The sequence below is a fragment of the Atractosteus spatula genome, chromosome 6 (assembly GCF_055471065.1).
Source record: "Atractosteus spatula isolate fAtrSpa1 chromosome 6, fAtrSpa1.hap1, whole genome shotgun sequence".
Classification (NCBI taxonomy): domain Eukaryota; kingdom Metazoa; phylum Chordata; class Actinopteri; order Semionotiformes; family Lepisosteidae; genus Atractosteus; species Atractosteus spatula.
The window spans coordinates 55350621-55373946 of record NC_142711.1 but is presented as its reverse complement, the minus strand read 5'-3'; the positions used below and the strand labels follow the sequence as shown (position 1 = coordinate 55373946).

Genomic DNA, 23326 nt, shown 5'->3' with positions numbered 1-23326 from the left:
ATGCTGCACTTTTTACAGGAAACCTTCACCATATTCATATTTGGAGCAGAGTTTGCATTACGAATCTGGGCTGCGGGTTGCTGCTGTCGATACAAAGGATGGAGGGGGCGTCTCAAGTTTGCCCGGAAGCCTTTGTGTATTTTAGGTAAGTATGTCAAACAGGACCCAGTGTATATCAGAATGAGAATGGCGGACTTGTTACACAATCTCTGACTACTTCATCAAATGCTTAATGTGTATAATGTGATATAATTTGACATCAGAAGTAATTACAAGTTATGATGACTTGCATTTATTTCATTCCAAATGATCCCAAAGAGTTTTACTGCACATGTAGGAGCAGACCTACTCCATCAATACCACTTACAGTACAGCAGCAACCTTGTTTTCCTTAGAGCTCTCCCATGTCAATACAAACCAGGTCCAGCCTTGCTTACCTTCTGAGATTCGATGAGGTCAAGAAAAAACAGGCTTTCCCTACGTCTTCCAGTGTCAGTATACAACTACTGTATGTGTTTCAGTGAAGACAGCCTCATACAGTATGTGATGCATTTCATTCCGCCAGGCCCACTATAAATAGTGATGCTAAATTAACATATATATTAAAAAATGAAAACCAGGACATTCATGGTCTACTTAACAATTAAAGAACAGGGAAAGCTGAAACTGCAGAGGCTAAAAGCAAAAAAAAAAACCCACATTATTATTGTATGGAAACTAATTCCTTGTTGGCATGTTCCCTGGTTTCATTAATAATTTCCCAGAAGATGTATGTTGAACACACTTTTTCAGTAGTTTTATACCAGCCTTTAACCTCAAAGTAGTATTTTATTGTTAACTTCTGGCAATTTGTATTAGTCCATTTATTCACAAGAAGGGTTATTGTTTGACCTCTATTGTTTGAGCAAATGTATAAAATTTGAATCAGATTCTTATCTTCAATTAAATCTAAATATTTGTAGATTATCCTAAAACAATATTTAGTCACAACCTTAAAAAACTGAATCAGTGTGAAAGTATATTTTCAAAATGGGAAATACTGTATAAGTGGATTACACAGTTTCTAAAAACTGTTTTGAGTCTTGGATTGCAGTTTTCAGAGACCATACTGTATATAAAACACATTCCTATGAACTGTAAGTAGATTTAAATTAAATAATGATATTTCTTACATAAATCAGGGCTTAAAAATCATTCTATCTGATTTTTGTGTTTTAAAAAGGTATTGTTTGTGTCTTCTGGAGGTAAAAAATCAGGCAGCATCATTTTACTCGATGAATTCCTAAGATATCAGTCACATACAGTGAATCAAACCACGAAACATTGAAAGGTTTAGCTAACTGCCTGTTGCTCTCCCATTTGTTATTTTTGGGAAATGAGAAAGTAATGACAGATGAGGGCCATCAGTATCTGGTATCAGTCATACTAGCCATCCGAAGACAATGTTTTATATTGAACACACTGGTCAGAAACATGTGTTTAGAAGGTAGGGAGTAGGAAGACTATTAAAAAAGAAATCAAGTCATTTTAACTCAGACATTTGATGAAGCTAACCATAGAAAAATACAAAAACAAAAGCATTTTAAGTATCTACTCAAGGTCCCTAGATTGCCTAAGACCCTTGAGAAATATATACATACTGTATTAATGGATCTATTTTTACATGACACACAACATACATTGGATCACACTTTACTCCCTACACCACACAGTGAAATCCTAGGAATTCAGGGATTTAATTAAAGTAAAAGGTATTAAATGAAGGGTATGTGAGACATCAAAGAGAATACTCATTTTAATCTCCTACTGTAGGTAATTCTTTTGTGGCTAATTTCACATTCACTATCTCAACGATAAGACATCTTGAGTACTTGTATGATGGTTTACGGTTCACTAGTTAATTTACCACCTCAAAGACATGAGGAACTTCACCTTGAGCTGCTTACAGATTGCAGCATCTGTCACTGTGCAATCGCCCTCCCTGTGAATGCAACACTTAATGATGCCTCTTTTATTAACATTCAGAAGATGTATTCATAAAGCAAATTAACATTCTGCAACTGACCCCTGCGCTGGCTAAAGGTCACTGTATTTAGCAATCAAGAATGAAGGGCAATTAAATTTATAAATTTACAAATATGGAACATTGCAGCCCTCTGGATTGCTTTCAGCCTTAGGCTGGTGTTTGTCCATGGATTATTTTAGTGTCTCCAAAGACTTTACATTGGGCATTCAGGTCAATATCAATGCCAGTGTATGACACCTCTTTTGGTTAGGACAATATAGTCAGAAAACTGATTTTAGAGACTGGAAGCTTGGCATTATGAATATATTTCTGTACTTATGGTTATTCCATTTTGACCTGGAGTTTGGGGTACTTTAGGTCTGAATTTCCTTTGCTTCAGGTTTATTTTTTAAGATCACAGCTTGGCAGGAATAGCCCAGAAATGGCCTAAGTGATTAAATCCCATATCTAGTCTGAAGTCTAGCAAGCAGGATCTTTACTGCTATTATTTTTTGTTAATGACACCTTGCCATCAGTTACACCTTTTCTGTCTCACACAATACAAATAGGAGATACCTAGTTCCTATGTTTTTCTGCTGTTGTGTTGTGTTTAGATATCTTTGTCCTGATCGCCTCTGTGCCAGTGGTGGCAGTTCGGAATCAGGGGAATGTCTTGGCCACGTCGCTGAGGAGCTTGCGTTTCCTGCAGATTCTCCGAATGCTGCGAATGGACAGGCGAGGGGGAACTTGGAAGCTTTTAGGTTCAGCCATTTATGCACACAGCAAGGTAAGGCAGGTCCAGACACTTCTGTACACAAAAAGACATGGCAGACAAAAGCAGAATGGCTGTAGCTTAAATCGGCAAACAAAAAATCGAGCCAAGGCTGCCATTGCTTTGACATTAAATTTTTGTTCTCTGAAAATATTATCGTTAAACTAACAGCGGTTTGATCATTTCAGCTTAGACTGTGTGATTAAATCATGTCTCTGCAAGAATGGGTTTCCTTTTCTGGGGGCATTAGGAACTGCTCAGACAGATGCAGCAGGCAGACAGGATGTTGAAATTAAGGAACATCTTCATCTCAAGGATAGACAGCTAATCTTGGACTTTTATCACCCTGGTAAATCCAAGGACATGAACCAAAACACTTATTGCAGCTTTGTTGAGATTGATAAAAGGCCACAGTATATGGCACGGTGTTGGAACTGCATACAAATGTGTTCTACTGTAAGATAGCATTGTTGCTTGAAAAATGTCTCAATCCATAGCATTGTATGAATCAGTTAGCAGAAGTAATGTGTACGTTCCTGCAGACCTTATATTTATTAATATTGAGTGACTTGGTTGGTGAGCAATTTGAGAAGAGACATGGTTTTAAACTGCTGGTATGAGGGAACAAGAGACTGGTCATGGATTAAAGGCTATCAAAATCCTTCTCTGTTTGCTACAGTAGGTGCAGAGGGTGTTCATTACTGTGTTAAACATAGGCTTTTGCTTTCAAACTTTATCTCTTCCACTGAACATATCCATTTAATTTTAATTGCTTAATAAACTGTTAAATAATAAACTGCTTCATAAAATAAATTGTAGGAGCTCATCACTGCCTGGTACATAGGATTCCTTTCCCTCATCCTCGCATCATTCCTGGTATACCTGGTGGAAAAAGATGACATCACTGTGGAGGTGACAGATGGACCCACCACTCAGCCTCCGTCCCAGGACTTCGATACATATGCGGACGCCTTGTGGTGGGGTTTGGTAAGCCAGTGGTTTTCTCTCATACACTTTTTATCTCTGATACATTTTGTGTGGTAGGTTCAAGCTTTTAAAACCACATCTAACCCAACACTACAAACAAACAAAGAACTTCTATGAGGCTCTCTCCTTTGCCCACTGCATAGCTACACTTTTGCTTGAAACTATCAGTTAGAGCACGAGAAGATCTGGAATATTGTAATATCCCTGTGCCAAAGGCAGAGAATGACATAAATAGCTACTGTAGAGTTGGCAGCTGGTATAGTCAGCAACTTTGACAACTCGGTTTTCTCCTTACAGCTGTTCACTAAATGCTAAGCTGCAATACGCAGCAAATTCTGCAATATATATTATGCAGATAGATATAAAAATGCAGAAAACAATGTGCATTCAGTACTTCCAGTAGAAAGAATAATAAACTGATGGATTTCTAGCTCTCAAATTGTGCTAAAGTTTGTGGTACAACCAACACATGGAAGCCTTTGATTTGCTTCTTCATAATGAAATAACAGTGCCTGATGAAACACATCAAAATATGAGAACTTGAATGGTGGAAATTTTTAAAACAAGGTTCAGATGAGTAAAAACACTAACTTTTGTATAATCCTGTGTCAATTAATTAGACATTCCATTTGAGTTTGTGAAACAATTATGACAAATCTACTGTATGATTGTGAAAGTACTGATCACGCCACTCTTCTTTCTGTAGATAACATTAACTACTATAGGGTATGGGGACAAAACACCTAAGACATGGGCTGGCCGACTGCTGGCTGGAACATTTGCACTCATTGGAGTCTCATTCTTCGCATTGCCAGCGGTAAGTGGAATCTTCCTGGTTTGCATTTGGCCCTGAACAGAGGTAAAGTAGTTCTTCAGGAGTGCCCCCAAGAATTTAAAACACTGGTGTTAGTCTCACCACGTCAGATATTTGGTCGATACTCATGTCAAACACAATAGTACAGATATTTCTATTTCAAGCACTGCAGTTATTAGCTGACTGTGACTGGGGATTCTATGAATACACAGTACACAGTCGGCTGAGCACCACTGGGGTTGGGTACAGTATGCAACGGCTGACCAGGGTGTGCTTGCCGTGTAACTGGGAGACTTTCTCAACACCTGTTTTTGTTAGCAAGAGATGCATTGCTCCTCTGAGGAGCTTTAACTTTCCTATAGGACACATACCTGGATAGAATGTCAAGTAAGTAAGACTGCTGGTACAGTATGTCTGAAAAGTGCAGCCATCACCCAGCACCGCATGCACAGGTTGGAACAGAGAGCCACATTGATTAACAATAAGTAGGTCCAAATTAGGGGTGTATAAAATAAATTACAACTTGATTATTCAAATTTTGAAAAACACGAGGCGGGCTGAGGAGCGTCCCGGTACAGTTGGGAGGATTGGTCCAGAGATGAAGATGAAGCTTTTTTCTTTAGGCTCTATACCCCATCCCTTTCCAATAATCTAGCACTCTAAATTCCATTCAAATATTTAATGGAAGCCAAAAAGCTAACATGATGATGTTAAAATACAGGTACGATGGTGGCCTTGAAAATGTTTGTTTATGTCATTATTGCCATTGTATTTCAGCATACTATATTTTACTATTGAGACAAAGTAGTCAACTGCCAGCTTTGAATTGCATTTGAGTCATCTGGTTTGCTTTAACACCTGCAACAAATAAGTTAAGCCTTGATTTTAACACTTTTTGAAGGGAATTCTGGGCTCAGGGTTGGCTTTGAAAGTCCAGGAGCAACACAGACAGAAGCACTTTGAGAAGCGAAGACACCCTGCTGCCGGCCTGATACAGGTAAGAAATGATGTTGTAATTTTGAATGTGTTCACACTGTAGACAATAGAAATCTACTTGCTAATCAAAAACATTCTCTGTATAACTAAGAATGAACTGGACCTTGTCTGTCTGCACTCATTACATTACTTGACTTAATATTACTAGATCAGGCTCTTTTCATTGATGGCGCTGATGAATAAAGTTCAGAAAAGACAAGTCTCTTGTTCACAGATAATGCTGTTGTTGTCTTAAATACTGTATAGCCTCACTCTGTGCTCATACAGTAGGCAGAATTTGAAACTGCTATGAAAAAATCCATGTTATAGACAGTAATAATAATGCAGTTTTGTAATGGTAACAGTTGAATGAAAATGTGTTGTTTTTACCTTCTTCTCTGTAGTCAGCATGGCGATACTATGCCACCAACCCAGTCAGGAGTGATCTGATTGCCACATGGAGATTTTATGAATCCATCATATCCCTGCCTTGTTTCAGGCATGTAGAACTGCATGCACAACTTTCAAATTTCTATTTTTGTGTCTTCCGTATAATTAGTATATTGTTTTGTTTTGTGTGCTTTTTTTTATTTTCCTTTACCATTTGTGTTTATTTCTTTTGATATTTAGTTTGCATGATCTAATTATGCTGCAGCTAAGAATTCGGTTTCCATAGAAACCTGGATACCAGCTTCGAAAGGAAAACTAAATCTTCAAGGTAACATAGGAGCAAGCATGTCATGTCTCCTTTTTCTTTCTTAGCTTGTTTTTCCACTTTGTTCTTGTGTATTTAGACATTAAGAGTTTTACCATTTTAATCTTATACAGTACATACCTGTATTTATAGCACAAAGGATGGTATAGTACAGTATAAGCATCACATCTAACATTTTTAGCTACAAACAGTTAAACAAGCACATTTAAAATTCTAATTTGCCTTGATTTACCAGAAAAATACAATGTGTTCAGTACAGTATATTACTTTTTCAAGAATGATTGAATACTGTAGCTTCTGAGAAACATTTTATTGTCAACACTTTCTTTTGCTTGGCAAAAAATAGTTGTGAACTGTACTTCAGTGTAGTTAGTTGTCTAAATTTAGAAATCATATGCAGTGGATGCTGTCCTTACATGAATTTTTTCTTTGTCATAATGCATAAAGTGAATTGTTACACTAAATATATTAATAATCTTTGAATATATCAAAGATATATTTTTTTATATATTTTGTCACTCGGTGATCAACAGGATCACCATGTTTGGCATTGTGAAACATACATCTATTTCCAGACAAAAAGTGCTTTATTTCAATCATCTATATTTCATACATTGGGAGGTTGTTGTTGTTGTTGTTGTTGTTGTTGTTTAAAAGTTTTTTTTCTCTCATTTCTGAAGAAAGGACCAGATGGAAGGAGTGGCCAGGTAAGTCAACCATTTCAATTTGTTTTTCCAAAAGAAAATGTCTAGGAAACAACAACTCGTGAATGAGCTTAAGGAAAAATACGGAAATCCTACTTTTGGAATTATGAAATTTTTAAAAGTATGAAAAAATATTAAATGTTTTTAAAATTTGCAAAAATTGAGGGAAACAACAAGAACCTTAATAGCATCACTTGACCTAAGGTAGTGTTCACACTTCCAGCATTAGTTTCCACAGAAGAGTACTTGCATTGATATGAGAAAGGTGGCCCTCCTTACGTTCTCATGCAGTGGCAGCTTTGTAAGAAACCTATATGCCCAGTATATCTCTGAAACATGCTGTCTATCAAACTGTGTAACCAGATAGATCAGTGGTTCTCAACCTTTTGTCACCCATGCCCAACCTTTATCATTTCTTTACTGACCATGGACACAGAACAGCACTGGTTCAGCTGTGGGAGGGACGGAAGACCAGTGTAGAATATACTGTAGGTTCAGTTATATTTGGTTTTGTGTTTTTTCTTAGCTCCAGTCACATGTACAATGTTATATGCAGTTGAGCCCTCTACTCTTCATTGCTATCAAGGATGACATTTCTGATTTGCCCAAATACGAAGAGGAATGTGGCTTCAACATTTTTAGTACAATTTTTGATAACTCTGGATATTTTTTTTTTTAATTTGAATCCAGAAGTCAGCTAGAAGTGTCTTGTAATTTTGTTAGCAAATGTTCTGTTTTAGAACAGGAAAGTCTTGTTTGCCAGTTAAGTGCAGATACAGTATTTGCAGATCCAAAAGACGAGTCAAATTATTTTCATCTAAAAAGAATTCCATTGTAGAAAAAGTTTGTTGTTTTTTTCCAATTTCTTCTATTCACAAAGTAAGCTTTGTGATAAAACCCTGAACTTTATCATTTGCACTAAATATAGTTATTAGTAGCCCTTGAAGGTATAGATCAATTTTGAAAATATAGCAGAAAGGAACTGTATGCCAGTTTAATGAGTCATTTTATACTCCCATCGCTAGGGACCACCTATGACAAACCTGTGGACCACTGGTGAAAAACACTGAGATAGATCATTTTCGGTCTCATGATGAATAACCGAGTAATACCAATGCCATTACACTTTGCACTTTATTATCCTTACACATCAATGCATTAAAATAACTATGAGCTTTTTATTTCAAATGAAAAAATGGGTCCATTTTAACAAATGTTTTATTAATCTCATTTCTGAAGTGTCATGTTTGTAATCCAATTAGTCTTCAGCCAATTATGAATGCCTGATATGCAGTTCTTAAACTCTCAATGAATCAGTTCATTGAGACAAGATTGATTTGAAAAGTAATTACTGCATAGTAATTAAGCAGTCTGATACAGTTCGTTTTTTAATTTATTGTTCCATATAGAACTTTAACCTTTCATCTGAATTTCATTACTGTCTGTTTTTAGCAAATTAAGGACATGAGTGATGAGATCAAATTGATGAGATTAAAATATTGATTATTATTTGCATATTGTTAGTCTTCCAGAACTCACAAATATCATTTTAAATGAATATTGAATTCTCTGCGCTAATAAAAAGTACATTTTTAAAATATATAAAATGAATGATCATGTAGAATTGTTTTCAGTGTGAAAGAAGATGGTGTGACGTCTTTCTCTTTAGCAACTGACCAACATTTTTTAAGCGTGAAAAAATTCTTATCAAATAATTCATATGGTAATCTGCTTTTTTAAACTAGAGAATACATTTCCATCATGCTACATCTAGAATGAAACTTGATACACTGTTTTCCCTCTCATTAACTACTAACTATTCCAGCTCTGGGCCAGATTTCTACAAAATATTTAGTTACCAAGAGAAAGTATGCGACAGTTTCTTATTTTGTGCATAGTCCTGACTTCTTGTTGTTGCTTATTTTGTAAAACGTTGTATTGTGGTGCCTGAAAACTGGTCAGATGTCTCCTTTTACACATACGCACAATGGTAAGACGGTTATACAGTATGTACAATATATGTAAAATTTTATACAGCAAGGTTTTTTTGTTCATGACACTATGCTAAAGACAGAAGCTATGGTAGTGGACTTAGGCAGGGGCCGAAAAGTTTGCAAAATGAAGTTATAGTATTTTGTATAATGAATACTGAAATGTGTGGTTAGCGTGCTTTCAGTATTTTTGACAGATAACCTTAAATTGCTTTGCTTTGTTTAATTGTCATGTTTCATTCTCTCACTATGTAATCTGCAACAGCTTTACCCTCAACTGAGTTTATGATGTTGCATTGACTTAATCTCAGAAAGCCTTTTGTGTTTCTTGCTTTGTCCATAACATCTGTTCAAATCTGGAACTGCCTTTACACTCCTGTTAGAAACATCACCTCTCCATCTCAGGTTTAAGTAAATTTAGACTATGTTTAAGTTTGTTTCCCCATGCAGTGGTTTTATCTAGGATTCTTAGCCAAAAGGCACATTTTTTATCTTACCCATAGGATCACTTCTTCTCACATATCAGAATGGGAAACCTTAGAAACATCTGAATTTTTTTTCCCCCTCAAAGGCCGCATTTCAGCTGTTTTTCTTACCAATTTTTCACTTTTCTGCAGACTTCTGTACAAGTTAGTTTTTGAAACACCATGCCCCAGTCTCCATTGTAATTTTTGAATTCTTCATTCATTAGATTGGCACTGCTCTAGTGTGATTGCCTTCCTGGAGTAAATTATAGTACCTCCACAATGGCTGTTGACAAAATCAACAATGGTTCCTCATTCTAAATGAGTTCAAATGAATATATATTATATAGTAGGCAAACTGTATATGAAACAGTTTATACAATATGTTTTACATTTACTTATTTTCATACCATGGATGTTCTTCTGAAAGACGCAAGATTATTTAAAAAACATTAACAAAGAAACAATACCATGCAGTAAAAACATTATTTTTAAGGCAGGTTTTGCATTTTTTCCATCAAAGATTTTACAGTTCTTTGAAGACAATGCCTGCTATCCGATTCGCTCTGGTTAAAAAGTAGAAGAAATTACACTGTGATAACCAGAAGTTTTTCAGTTGTGACTTTGCTGACTTTGATGAAGGGCCAGCTCTTTTGACACTTAAATGGCTATATTCCCTGTGTTCTATTTGAGTCCACATAACAGCATTATCCAATTTTTACATTCTTGTACAATGAAAGCACTCTTGTTTTTCTTTTATGCTGAAATTCGTCCTGTTATTTTGACTTTCAGCACCTTATTAACTTCTTTTCATGGTTTACCTGGGACAGAAAAAAATCCCATATTGTCTGTTCATGGTGGGAGCAAGCTTTGAAGAATGCTTTTCTAGTTACAGGGTTTAATTTTACTAAAGCTTTTCATGATGCCAAATGTCATCAGTCATCCTGGAATAAAGAAAGGCACTTTCCGATAGGCCTTTTAATCTGTACTTCCACATGATTGTAGAATCTAGTTACAGTGCAGCAATGAATCCTAATACCCCTGTGAAGTAGACGGCATGGTCTCCTTGCTCTGTCTCACCACAGTATACTTCCAAAGTAAAGCATTTCCTTGGGAACAATAATATAACAATGACCTTTTAACATGTTCCTTTCAGTCACTCATGATGGTCCAGTGGGGAGGGACCTCTGTGAAGTTATTGTGGTCCCAGGAGGGTTGGGTGGTAGTGAATGGTCAGTGGAAACGGTATCTTGATTAAAGTTGTAAGAAGGGAACTTATGTAAGGAGGACCACAAGATTCTTATGGCAAGGGGAAGGATGTTCCCCTCCAATTCACCTTCTGTTTAAGGCCTGGTTCTTTAAAATCCTCAAACCATATCTGTTTGCGCATCTTGAGTGTCATTGGCCCAATACTTTCTTGGACTATGGGATTGAAAATGAAAAATCTCATTCACGTCTGTCATATTTATCCTTTTAATAGATACTCCTTTACCATTTTTGGGGGCTCTGTCAACTGCAAATAGTTGGGTTCAACTACTGCTTGGACTGAAAGCTGTAGAGCTACAACTAAATACATTTTTTTAATGAAAACATTTTAACTTCAGAATGTTTTTCCTACTAGAGTATTTCTCATATTGCTTAGAATATAAGGTGCTGTATTTATAAACAACCATTCTAATTACAACTATACAGATTTTTAAAGCACAACTAGAAGCAGATTCTGCATGACTATACTTTCTAACAGAATCAGAACTAGTTTATCAACTTCTTCCCTGAAACACAGTCCTGTCACATTCATTCCCAAAAAATGCCAAGGACTCTAAGTCTCTAGTTGTGATGGTATTTTTTCTTCACATAGACCGAGCTAGAAATTCCAGGGCCTTTAAAATGTATTACTTTTTGTCCTTTGTATGTTGATCAGTTGTGTTTGTTGTAATGAGGCAAGCACTAGAGGAGTGTACAGTATGTGGTGCATCATCATGTATGAGCAGAGAATCGGGAGTCGAGGGCCAGCACCGGAACTGTTAATGGCCAAAAGAGGGGAGTAAAGTGAGTTTGAGGTTACTTGTTGAAGAAGAACCAAGAGTGATTCCACTCCAGGCCTGGAGGAGGCGAAGATGACAAATATAAAGTCTTAACAATAGATAAATACTTTATTGATCCCGTGAGGGAAATTGCAGATTGCAATTTGCAATACTGAGCACACAAGACTTCTGTTTCTTACAGGACTGAAATGCTAAGTACTAAAAAAGAGCATGTAGAGCTGTGGACAGCCAAGCACTATTTATACGTACTGCAGATGAATAGAAGAAGAAATTAGAATTGGCTGTGTTGTTACAGTATGTGGCTTTCAGAACAGTATAACAGTATTAAACTGCATAGTGTAGAATACAGACTTTTTTTACACTTTTTTTTTCCCCAAATAAGAAAACCTTCAGGTTTGTAAAAAATTAAGTAAAAATTAAGTAAAAAAACCTAATTCTGCCTTGCATTCAAGCTCTGGAGCTTTTGTTTTTATTAAGAAAATAAGTCCAGGATGCAGTTTATTGTGTTAAAATGGGTATCTTCTGAAAAAATCCAGTTGGAACAATTTTTTTAACCATGAATGGCTAGAAAAAATGGGTCAGCTCAGCTATTTTTAAGTCAAAACATTTCTTTTTCTGCAGCCAAAAGTTAAGCCTTTTGGAGCGTGTCCGTCAGTCTAATCCAAGAGCTTCAGCAATTAAGGGCAAGTTGTTTATGCCAATGAGCACAGACACCATTGAAGAGAGCCCATCCAAGGAACCTAAGCCAGGGGGCTTCAGTAATAGAGAGAGATTCCGAACTGCCTTCCGAATGAAAGCATACGCCTTTCGACAGAGCTCAGAAGGTATGTAACGTAACACATTGCATTTCCAATCTGTCTGTAGTAGCCAGTGATTCCTCAGTGCAGCAACAAATGTACCCACACGTTGAATAGGACTCCTCTGATGCACCTACCCATCTTTTGACAAGCTGGTCCTCTGCAATATCCCGATGGTTCGGTACTGGTATGGGAACAGGCCCATCCCTCATGGCACCACCACAAACATGCAGGGGCCTTGGACATTGCAGGCATTCCTATTCCACTAGGATGTGAAGGTGTCCTGGCCAATTAATCCCAAACCTACTCCCGATGGTAACTAGCGACTGGCAATGTGTGGATCGTGGATACTGTGTAACTTTTTCATCTTCCTCAGTGTTCTTTATTGCTCAAATCTGTGTATTTACATCTGCCGCAGTTGGATAGTTCAGTTCAAACTCCTCACTGTCTATACTGTACCAAAAGGGGGAAATTGAAGCAGTTCAATTTTGATATTGGCTCTGGAAATCGTGTATATTCCCAGCTTCTAGGTTTCAGGATTTTTCTTGGTGGCATCTGTTTTAACCTTGCAAAGAAAAAGAAAATCGCCAAAACTGAAACTCAGTGGACCGTAGAAAAAGCAGACATCCATGCATTTCATCACCATTAACACTGTCAGATAATTTTTACCCTCATATTTATTTCAGTATGTACAGTACCTTGTTACACAGCTTTTGTAAAAAAATCTTTTCTCAGATGCTGCAGCTTTGCCTGATCCTGCATGTGAGGACAGGGGCTTTCCAAGTGACCTAATACTGGAAGAGATGATACCTACTCTAAAGACCGTTATCAGGGCTGTGAGGTAAGAAAATGACGTACATTTTAACACCAACGCAATGATTCTTCAAAAACAGGAGTCACCAAAAAGAGAAGGATAGGAATGTAAATAATGATAAGCATGGGCATGTTTTAATAAATAATCAACTACATTGGAATTGAACTAAGAATTCATAACATAATTGAAAATACAGTACCAGATCACCAGATCATTTGTAGATGTTTTATCTAGAAAGAGGAGGACCAGTGTTTGTTGGTTATTTAAAAAAACAGCAATATTTGATGAAATGTTTCATAATGATGCTGCTGTCTTTTTTAAGCTTTTTTAGGCATTCAGCCATTAAGTACATATCTGCACAAATTGGTACTTGTTTAAATGTTACAATGCTTTTGTGTTCAAGATGTTTCTTTCCGCATTCAAAACAGCAACTTATTTTTCCATAACTAAAGATCAGGGATTTTTTGGAAGCACCCTTTCGTTTTGAAAGAAATACAGTTTCCTTTATAACACACGTCAGTTCTCCCTAAGCTAACGAAGGGTTTAATTTTAAAAGTGACATCATTAATTACCGCTGAAAGCAAGGAGAGGTTTCCTTTCCAAGGCCACTGAACTTCTTCTAATTCCAGTTCATCATTTAAAATTTACTCTTTTTAACACTTGCTTTGACATATTAAGGTACATTTTATAGATTCTCTTTCTCCTTTCTTTCAAAAAAGGACTTGCTCTAAGTGTTTTTTTATGGCAGTGTTTTAACAACTCCTGCTTGCTTTGCAACAGAATTTTGAAATTTCTTCTGAACAAAAAGCGATTCAAGGAGACTCTGAGGCCTTATGATGTGAAGGATGTGATAGAGCAGTACTCAGCTGGGCACCTTGACATGCTGTCTAGAATCAAATACCTCCAGACAAGGTAAGGCTCTCTTTTGCCTTTTTATTGCTGAATCACAGCTCTTGGATCCTGTGTTCTATTCCAGACTGGAATACAGACTTCATAAGCATCCATGGTGACTATGGAGAATCTGCATGTTCTCCCTCTTTGTGTGGGTTTTCACCAGTGTGCTCCGGTTTACTCCTCCCTTTCAAGCCTTTCTAGCTATGCTAATCGCTGTGTCTAAAGTGTCACCCTGTACTTGTGTGTGCCTTCTGTGATGAAGTGACATCCTATCCCTGGTGTAGCCCCTCAATGTGCCATACACAGTACAACCAGGATAGACTCTGGGTTGCCTCAACCCTTACCAGCAATAGGTGGCTTTTTGATAATAGTGGAATGGTTTATTTCTGTAGTTACAAACAGCTCTGCCATATTTTAACAGCCCCATCTCATTTGCCCTCTGCAGATGTGAACCAGTGCTATATACACCAGTTTTCTTCTTGAAATATTGAACACAATGCACAGTTCAAGGCTGTTGGATACCTATTTTATCATTGCTGAGTTTCGATGTTAATCTGGCAAAACTCTGCATTAATACTCCTGAAAGGGTGAGGACAAGCCTACATGGAGAATGGAATCGGTTGTAAAATGCTACACTGTCTGCCCCAAGGGGCTGATACAGTCTATTTACCTGCCACCTCTTTCTCATGCTACAAGGATGCTTATGGGCGTGCCAACATAGAACTGTGTGTTGCAGAAAGATGAGGCCACCAGCATTATTTAAGTTTTAGTCTGAATAGTATGAGATCAAATCTTCGGAGGTCTACTCCGGAGGTTTACTCCACAGGACGAAGATGTTTATGTAGTCCTTATATAATTGAAATACTTTTTATTCCTTTAAAAATGCATCTTAAATTTGGTATTGGACACCTTTAAATGCAAATGGTGAAATGCGGCGTGCAGTCTTTCTTAAAACTTTTGGAATATACTTCTTCTGATCTTATGGTTTTTCCTAAAGGGAATTTTATTTGGAATCAATGTGATCCAAGCCTAAATGTGTGGATTGCTTGGCATTAGAGCCAAGATTAGTGTGGGTGAGGATATGCAGAAGATGGGAATGTCATATAGTCTTCGAAAAATGAAGAAGCATGTAAAAAATAATACATGAACTCCTTTATAGGGCTAAACCGAGTTATATTTCACCTTGAGAGAAGGTATGAAATTCTCTTATAAACTGAAACCTTAGTTTCCCCAGACTTCAGGATTGTAGACTATGTAAATCGAGTGCTCTTCTACGATTACAAGAATTCTTTGGCTTACATAAATAAGAACAGGCAGATTAGAAGTAGTCAGTTCGGTTATGAGAACCACAGTGTTGTAGGAAACGTGATGCGTGAAAACAAACTGTTCCTTTAGTATGGGAACCAAAAGCCTGTCAATGACATCACTGTTTCTTGCTTTTATTTACCCTTCCAGAATAGATATGATCCTGGCCCCTGGACCCCCTTCAACCCCAAAACATAAGAAGGCCCAGAAAGGACCCTTTTCCTACCCTTCCCAGCAATCTCCTAGGTTTGTCTCTGTTTTGTTGGAAACCCCCCTTTTATTTTTTATACTCTTGTTCTCTTCAAAACTTTTAGAAAAAAATCATTATATTGGTGTGATAGATGTCTTCAAGTGAAATATAAAAGTCTGTGAAAATTTCTTGTGTGGTTGTTTGTATTTGTAGATAAATTGTGTGAAGTGCATTTTTCAAGTCTTATGTGCTCCCAATATTGCATTGTCTTGGGCCAAAAGACACTGCCTTTTTATTGCTCTTCTTTTAATAAACTAAAGAATTTTAATACAAATCAAATAAGGATTAATTCTGTTTATGGCTGCTTTTTTACCAGCTTTACAAGGTAGTTTATGTTCCTGTTCATTTATGAATAATGTAAATGGAACTTTATTTGTCCTGTAAGTATGAAATATAGTCAAGGAACAAGTAAAGGTTTATTCCATTCTGAAAAGAAAAGAAACACAACATTTCGGCTGTGGAGCCTTCTTCGGAACAAGGCTCCACAGCATAAACATTGTGTTTCTTTTCTTTTCTTATCAGTATGGAATAAACCTTTACTTGTTTCTTGGCAGCCTACACATGCTGACACAACTACCTACTTGAAATGTAGTCAGGCATGTAACAGTATTTTGCTATGCACATCACAGGGAGATTTAATAAAGAATTTCTAAATTGTAATGTAAAATTGGAAAAGGGCAAAAATTTATACCACCTCTCATTTAAATTGCTTAAGAGTTTAAACATTTTTATGTGGTGTGATTGTTTTTCAAACAAGCTAGAGTTTCTCCATTGCTGATGTTTTTGTTGCGGATATACAGAAATGCCTAAAATACAACACTAATTAGCCTTGTAACCGGAAGAGTAGATGCATGTTACGTTCCTTTTTCACAGACACGATCCCTACATAGCCAAAGCATCAGGACCAGAGGCAGAAGACCAAAGCATGATGGGAAGATTTGTGAAAGTTGAAAAACAGGTAATTTATGATGCAGGAATTTTCAGTTGTGATTTCATCTTCTTGTTTCCTTTCCAACAAGAGCTAAAGGTACTCAACCACTAATAAGCTAGTAATATGGTTATTCAGATGATTCAAAGTCTTTTCAACATCTGAACAGTTTGAGACAATTCACTCTTAGGCTTAACTTAAGGTTTTCAGAGCTCATTTGGAACAGAAAATAGAAGATCTAAACTGCCTTGAAACCTTTTCCATTCTTATTAGTACTCCTCCATGTAGTGTTCAGAGTCTAAGAAATGTACACCGTTCTTCTTTTCCAGGTGGAGCACATGGAGAAGAAGCTTGACTTCCTGGTTGACATGCACATCCAGCGCATGGACCACCTGCAAGTAGACCCTGTAACAAACGAAGTGGCAGTAGATTCTTGCATTCCCCAGAGCCACACTGCAGAAAAAGAGGACAGCCGCTACACAGAGATCAGGAGGGTGTTCTTCAACTATGCGGAAACCTGTCCTCACATGTCCTTTCAGATCCCAGTGAGCAAGGTGATGCCTTATGGCTTCTTTCAGAAGGAGTCAAGTGACACTGGGTTCCCCGCAGATAGGCCTGGATGCATGATGCTACCTCCATCAACTGTCCCTTCCTACATGGAGAGACCCAGTGTTTTACCTATCAGCACACTGATGGACACCAGGAGGGACTCTGATGGTGAGTTCCAAAGCCCATTCATGGATTATTTGTCACCAAGGCAGGGGCGGACTGTGGTGAGGGACACGGACACTCCTCTGTCACTGCTGTCTGTCAACCATGAAGAACTGGAAAGGTCTCCCAGTGGCTTTAGTATCTCTCAAGACAGAGATGATTTGACTTTTGGGCCTTGTGGAGGAGGGTCAAGTTGGATGAAGGAGAAGCGGTACCTAGCAGAGGGTGAAACAGACACTGACACTGATCCTTTCACACCTAGTGGGCCTCTTCCTTTGTCCTCCACGGGTGAAGGGTTTCCTGATTCAGTATGGACCACTCCCAGTAACCCCAATTAGCAGGGCGTCAGTGAGGGAGGGCTGCGCATGGGTCAAATGGTGTAAGACAAAAGAACTGACCACGATATGTAAAGTATACACAATTTGTACAGTTCACCTCATTGAGAAGTTAAAATCAATCACCCAAAGCTTTATCGCTGCAAAGCAAACGGCACTGCATGTAATGCATGCAAATTTAGTGGTAGACACTACAAAGTTCAGGTAATGAATAAAAAGAACAAAATGTAACATTAATAATGAAAGCTATACCATTTCATAACATTTTTTAAATAAAGGTTTCTTTTTTTGTTATTTTTTGTGCATGGTTTGCATGGAGCTGCACCTTTTAGAGAAAGGGTTAAACCAAATTTCTTCAGCTTTATAATACAGTACATGTGGCTTAGATGCTTACTTTTGGGTCAGAGACAACGTGTAAAGTGTATTTTAGTTTTGGTGCCTTTTTCTGTTCAGTGCACCATGGATCAGCCTATATACTTCCTAACCTTGCTTACATGACTTGGGTTAAACTTTAAGATGCAGTATGCACTTGTTAAAATAGCAACTTCCAGTACTTTAAGAACAGTCAAAGAATTTTCACAATTTTTAAATAATATTTCAAAAAACTAAAAAAAAGGGGAAAAGGGAACATTTCTGCAACTTTGTGGTGTTTGTTATTTCAAACATGGTGTTCTGTGCATTCCCAAGTGCATCCAAAGCAGTAAGTATCACCTTCCATGAAAACTGTTTCATTACAAAAAAGAAAAGTTTGAAAAAATGTCTCTAACACCACAAGAAAGAGCTGTACTAGTAGAAGTATATTAGGGTACTGTCTATTAAAAAAGGAACATTGTAAGAGACATTGTAAACATTAGCTAATTCCAGGCCTTAGAAACCATTCATACAGTACCTTTGGATTTGTCTCAAATCAGTCTCCAATAATTTATATTAAAGTCAACTATGCTTAAGATCACACATGAACACTCACATAGTCTAGGTATTAAAGTACCTAGAACATTTGAGTGTTGAGATGGTTTTTGAAAAAAGGAACCCCTCCTCCAAATTGATCATGGAAATGGCCAGGTAAAAACATGAGATGAAACAATTGAAAAGGAAAATACCAGAAACACAGAGTCAAGATAGGATAGAAAATATGCACAAATTCATTTGACAACTACATTTTTTATATACAGTATATCATATGTTATTGTAGGATGATCCTTCCCATCACACTGTTAAAACCATTGCCATGGGTAGATCAAATTCCTTAAATATGTTAAGTAAGCTAAAATAAAAAATATGACTCAAAGATCAAGTATCAGGGTTTTGAAAAGTACAGCATTTGTGTCTCCTCAGCTATCAAAGTAAAATACGTTGAGTTAACATTTCTTTTTTTTATTTTAACATTGAAAGCTTGAAAGTGATCTCACTGCACTTTTACAACATCCTCTCTATGCATTATGTTTTCAGTAAAAGGGGCACAGCATTCCCTTTGACTCACTAAAATGCTACAAACAAAGAAGCACTTTGGGTTTCTTGTTTCCTATGACATTATTGCTGGTATTGCTGTGTTAATAGCTCAGCAATGTTGGCAACAATGAACCAAAATGCTTGTTTTTTCCTTTTTTTTTTTCTTATTGTGGGTCAAAAAACACAGTAGGATGTGCAATGCCCCCTGCAATGAAAATAGAATACTGTTTGCCTCAAAGCATGTCTGCTTGAATACTTACTGTATTGTCTCACAAATACCATCTTTGAATTTTTTTTTTCATCTGGAAAGCTTGAATTATGCGTGAGGACTTCTGGAGTGGACTGTAGTTTTTCTCTCACCTGTTGATCCTAAATCAAGAAATGTGTTGCAAGTTGTAAATGTAACTTCCAAGTTGTTGGCTTTTATCATCACTTGAAATGCTAGTAGTTTGCACAGGCACCTACAAAAAGCTTCACTTGTTTCCTGATTATTTTTCAGTTACATACAGTAGATATATTTTAAAAAGCATACTGCATGTTATAAAAGCAGAATAGGATACTCCAAATGTGAACCTTTTTAAAATGTATTCAAGAAGACTACCTTGCCATCATTTCCCCTCTGCACAGTGGTAACACTTGTGTCTGAAAAATGTATTCACCTTTATCTTTCAGGCTCCCTTATTGATCATCATGTAGTTGATGAGATAGAATAGTATATTTTAGCTACAGTACATTGACTGTTTTCTTTCTTATTTAAAATCGATGTAAGTGTATTTCCAAATAATTTCCTCACACATTTAAATTATTTTTCTAATACCTTGAGAAACTAGTATATCCTAACAACCTTTTATTATCTAGCATATATATCATGTTGAATTATAGAATTGCACTGAAAAGGTATGGAAAATTCATACAGTAAATCCAGCTCTGGTTAAGTAGAGTTCCCTGAATTTCTCTTGCACAAAGGGAATAGTAATAACAAGCTTTTCAGTGATCACCATGCACTTTATAGTTTTTTATTTCCACTGCATCTGCATGAACTGTTAGATTCAATAAAGCCATGGAAGTCTGTAATTCATATTCCATTTCTGTTTTGTAATTTGTCATCTATTTTAGTCAAATAACCCCAAAGTTTTAACATTGAACCTGAAAAACAAATATGAATTAAAATATATAATTTCTTTTAAAAAAGGCAAAACAAACCAAGAATAAAAATATCCAAAGATGTAAGGTTCTTTACCTATAATCTACAGTAATACTTGTTTCATAACCAACTAAAATAAAAAATAGTGGTTTAATTCCTAACATTTGAATAAACATATTTGAAAATTGAAATCTTCATTTACTGTTCTAAATGTAGGAGGTTTTCACGTTTCCTCAGATGTACCAGAAATACTTTCTGAAATAATAAAATCATGTTTTTGCTGAAGAAAGAAGAGTTTTCTTAGGTTACATTAAACTGGTGAGAGGAATCTAACAAATCTACACTGATGTCATTTGTCTGAGTTTTACATTTTGAATGGCTTTGATTCAGATTTGCATGTTGTTTTACATATCAGTTTGCATTGCTAATCAAACATATGCTTACTGTCTATACTTATACATTATAAACTAATGTTTCCCTGAGCACCTTAATAACCTATATTGGATATTATTGGAACCTCCTTCTCTGTTTGTATATAAAATATACAGTACAAATTAATTTAATTGCTGGAGTATTCTTATTTTCTTTTATTCATTTTCAAGGCAAATCTGTGTATTTCATGTTCATAATTATAAAGCACTGATTGCTAAAAGAAGAGGCTTAGTTTTGGAAAAAGGATGCCTTTGAAATGCTTTTTAGCCTGTACAGTAAAAGGCTTTTCTGCTTTAACAATGTAGGTGTTAATAATGCAAAACTTGTAATATCAGCTAAAGAAAATTGTCTACAACATTTTTATAACTAGATGCTATCTTGTATTCCTAGATAATACAAAATTTACTAAACCACCATGCTATTCAGTCTGGCATATTACTTGTACTGGTCTTCCAAATATATATATATTGAAGAGCATATCTTGAAGCCTACTCTCTGCAGGCACAGAATGATTTTCTTACACTTGACAATGTCTTGCAGAAAGAAGACAACTAAACCTTAATTGTAGCTCTTCTCTTTGACAGAACAGTATATATTGCAATGAACTTTTTTCAGCCTGTAAAAAGGTATAGAATCTTGTTATTTAATATAGGTAAATATCTGTATTACACTGCCTTTTTGTATAGTACATACACTAAACTCACCTGTGTTTTTCTCTTTAATTAAAATTCTATGTACATTTTAGACACGTGTGCCACACCTCTTTGTCGCACAACTACAGTACCTGTCATGGTGCCACAAGTTTGTCTGAGAAGGAGCTGTTTTGAGTGTTCTTACCAGCTTTCCAAGACTGTATGAATTGTGCTTTTTCATTGGTGATGTACTGTATCTCCCTCTGCTGCAGTTCGGCTGAATGTCTTCTTCATAGGAAAAGTTATTAATGAAAAAGCCATAAACGTCTTAGAAGACGGATTATAAATCAGGTTATTTGGGGCCATAAATACCTGGCAGGACACCACAAAATATTAACAAAATATCAGACACTTAATATTCTAAGTAACCAACAGCCTGCTGCAGTAGTTAAGGTTTAGTTGTTGTTTAAAATAACTTTCAAGTGAAATATTCAGTACACTTATGTTCACACCTCGCAAAACCTATAAAATGGGGCATATGACTGATATAAAGTAATTGTGCCTTGCCCTCTCAAACTTTCTCAAAATAGCCAATAATATGTATCACTCCTCTCTGTTCGCTTTATTGAGCTTTCTCTGTCATTTTTTTATTTTTAAACAATGGGAACACAACTTTTCTACAAGTGGCCTTCAGTGCTATGTATGGTTTTCTTCATTGTAATTTTTAAAAGTACTTGTAATTTATATTCTGGCTTTGTCCAGTTTTAATATGTTCATTTAAGGGTATAATATGCAACTGGTATTCTTACTTGATTTTTTATGTTTTGTCTCTACAATTGCAACAGTTATTAATAAAGAGAAATCAAAATACAACAGTATTCTGGAGGTTTAAATTAAAATCTAACACTTTTACTGTGTATTGACAGACGTGTAGTAAAATACATATTTATCCATCTAGTGTACAGTACATAAAGTAGAGACAACTGAGGCAATTGTCTCAGACAATGTTGAATTACATACTGTACTGTATATTGAACAAGTTGTGATTCCTGCAGTATGATGGACGGGTATAGTGTGAGCCTTCTGGATCCTCCAGCTGCTGAAAGACCAGGAATTTACAGATTCAGCATTGGGCACTGTGGAGTGTAACATGTTGGGGATCTTAAAGTGGGCTATTATCCCATACAGCAGCACATTCATTACCACAGAGGGCGCACAACCCTGGGGCCACTTTATACAAAGTTCTTGGCTAAAGCCAGTTCCCATTTTTAGTCCAAGAAGTTCAACAGGTACCCCCTTCTGGTTCTTCTACAAAAGGGAATGTGCACTAGTTTCGTTCTGTGTTACTCACACCTAGTAGGTTCAGTTCTGGGTGCCATCAATGGAAACATAAACAGAGCTACCACAGGGGTTTTGCTGCCTCAAAGTGTCTTTCACTTTGTAGTGTCCACATTGCTTTCCATTGCAGACTTGTGTGATGATTGGGGCCTCAAACTTCCTTTGAGCAGGCTCCAGGGAATTCATATACAGTAGCTAGGATTTGCAGCTGGGGATGTGCTGAGTCCCCATGCCATTGTTATCTAACACCCTAAACATCGTGGCAAAACTTTCAGTAGATGAATTTGAGAGAATTCTCCAGGCACCCAATTTCCCTGCTCCCAATTCCTACTATGCCCTGTGTAATCTAGGAAGCTGAGTGTAAGAAAACATGAATCACAGATGGGGGTCAATGCCGGACTCATGCTCCGGTTTTCATCCTGCAGTGTGAAATTCCTCAGAGAAGCATCAGATGCAGCTATTACATGACCCCATAGAGTTTCCCTTTGCTCTTCTTGAGCAGCATTATGTTAACTCTTGGGACTTTGGTAAGCTGTTGTTCAACCAACACGATAGTGACCCTGCTTTTGACTTGAGCAATCAGTCAGAAACCCCTGATGACACGCAGAACATGCACACTGTTCCCTTTGTCAACATGGCCCCTTAGAACAGCTGTTGGCTCAAAGAGGCTTCCCTTCTTTCCACCTCTTCACTTAAGTGACTTGGCACCCCACATTTCCAACGGTTTAGACCCCCCTGGCTTCTTCAGTATGCTTCCTAATTCTCCCAACTCCCATCACTCACCTGCGTGTTGCTTCTGTTCTCTCTGCCTTCCACAACACCTCT

At 36.8% G+C, this 23326-nt stretch overlaps 1 protein-coding gene across 1 annotated transcript; it reads left to right on the top strand.

Moving 5' to 3' along the window:
* kcnq3 (potassium voltage-gated channel, KQT-like subfamily, member 3) lies at positions 1-18115 on the top strand. Its single transcript, XM_088918167.1, has 13 exons — positions 1-145; positions 2620-2792; positions 3597-3764; positions 4471-4581; positions 5480-5575; positions 5958-6052; positions 6949-6975; positions 12094-12296; positions 13005-13110; positions 13864-13995; positions 15433-15528; positions 16406-16490; positions 16790-18115. The coding sequence occupies exons 1-13, from the start codon at positions 1-3 to the stop codon at positions 17507-17509; spliced, it is 2157 nt and encodes a 718-aa protein (XP_088774293.1). The 3' UTR covers positions 17510-18115.
* The last annotated feature ends 5211 nt before the right edge of the window (positions 18116-23326 follow it).

Bases quoted from the DNA above. Each gene is read 5' to 3' on its own strand.
- kcnq3 (XM_088918167.1), top strand. From the start codon at position 1: ATGCTGCACTTTTTACAGGAAACCTTCACCATATTCATATTTGGAGCA. The intron at 146-2,619 runs GTAAGTATGTCA...TGTTGTGTTTAG, and splicing joins GAAGCCTTTGTGTATTTTAG to ATATCTTTGTCCTGATCGCC. The intron at 13,996-15,432 runs GTAAGGCTCTCT...TTACCCTTCCAG, and splicing joins ATCAAATACCTCCAGACAAG to AATAGATATGATCCTGGCCC.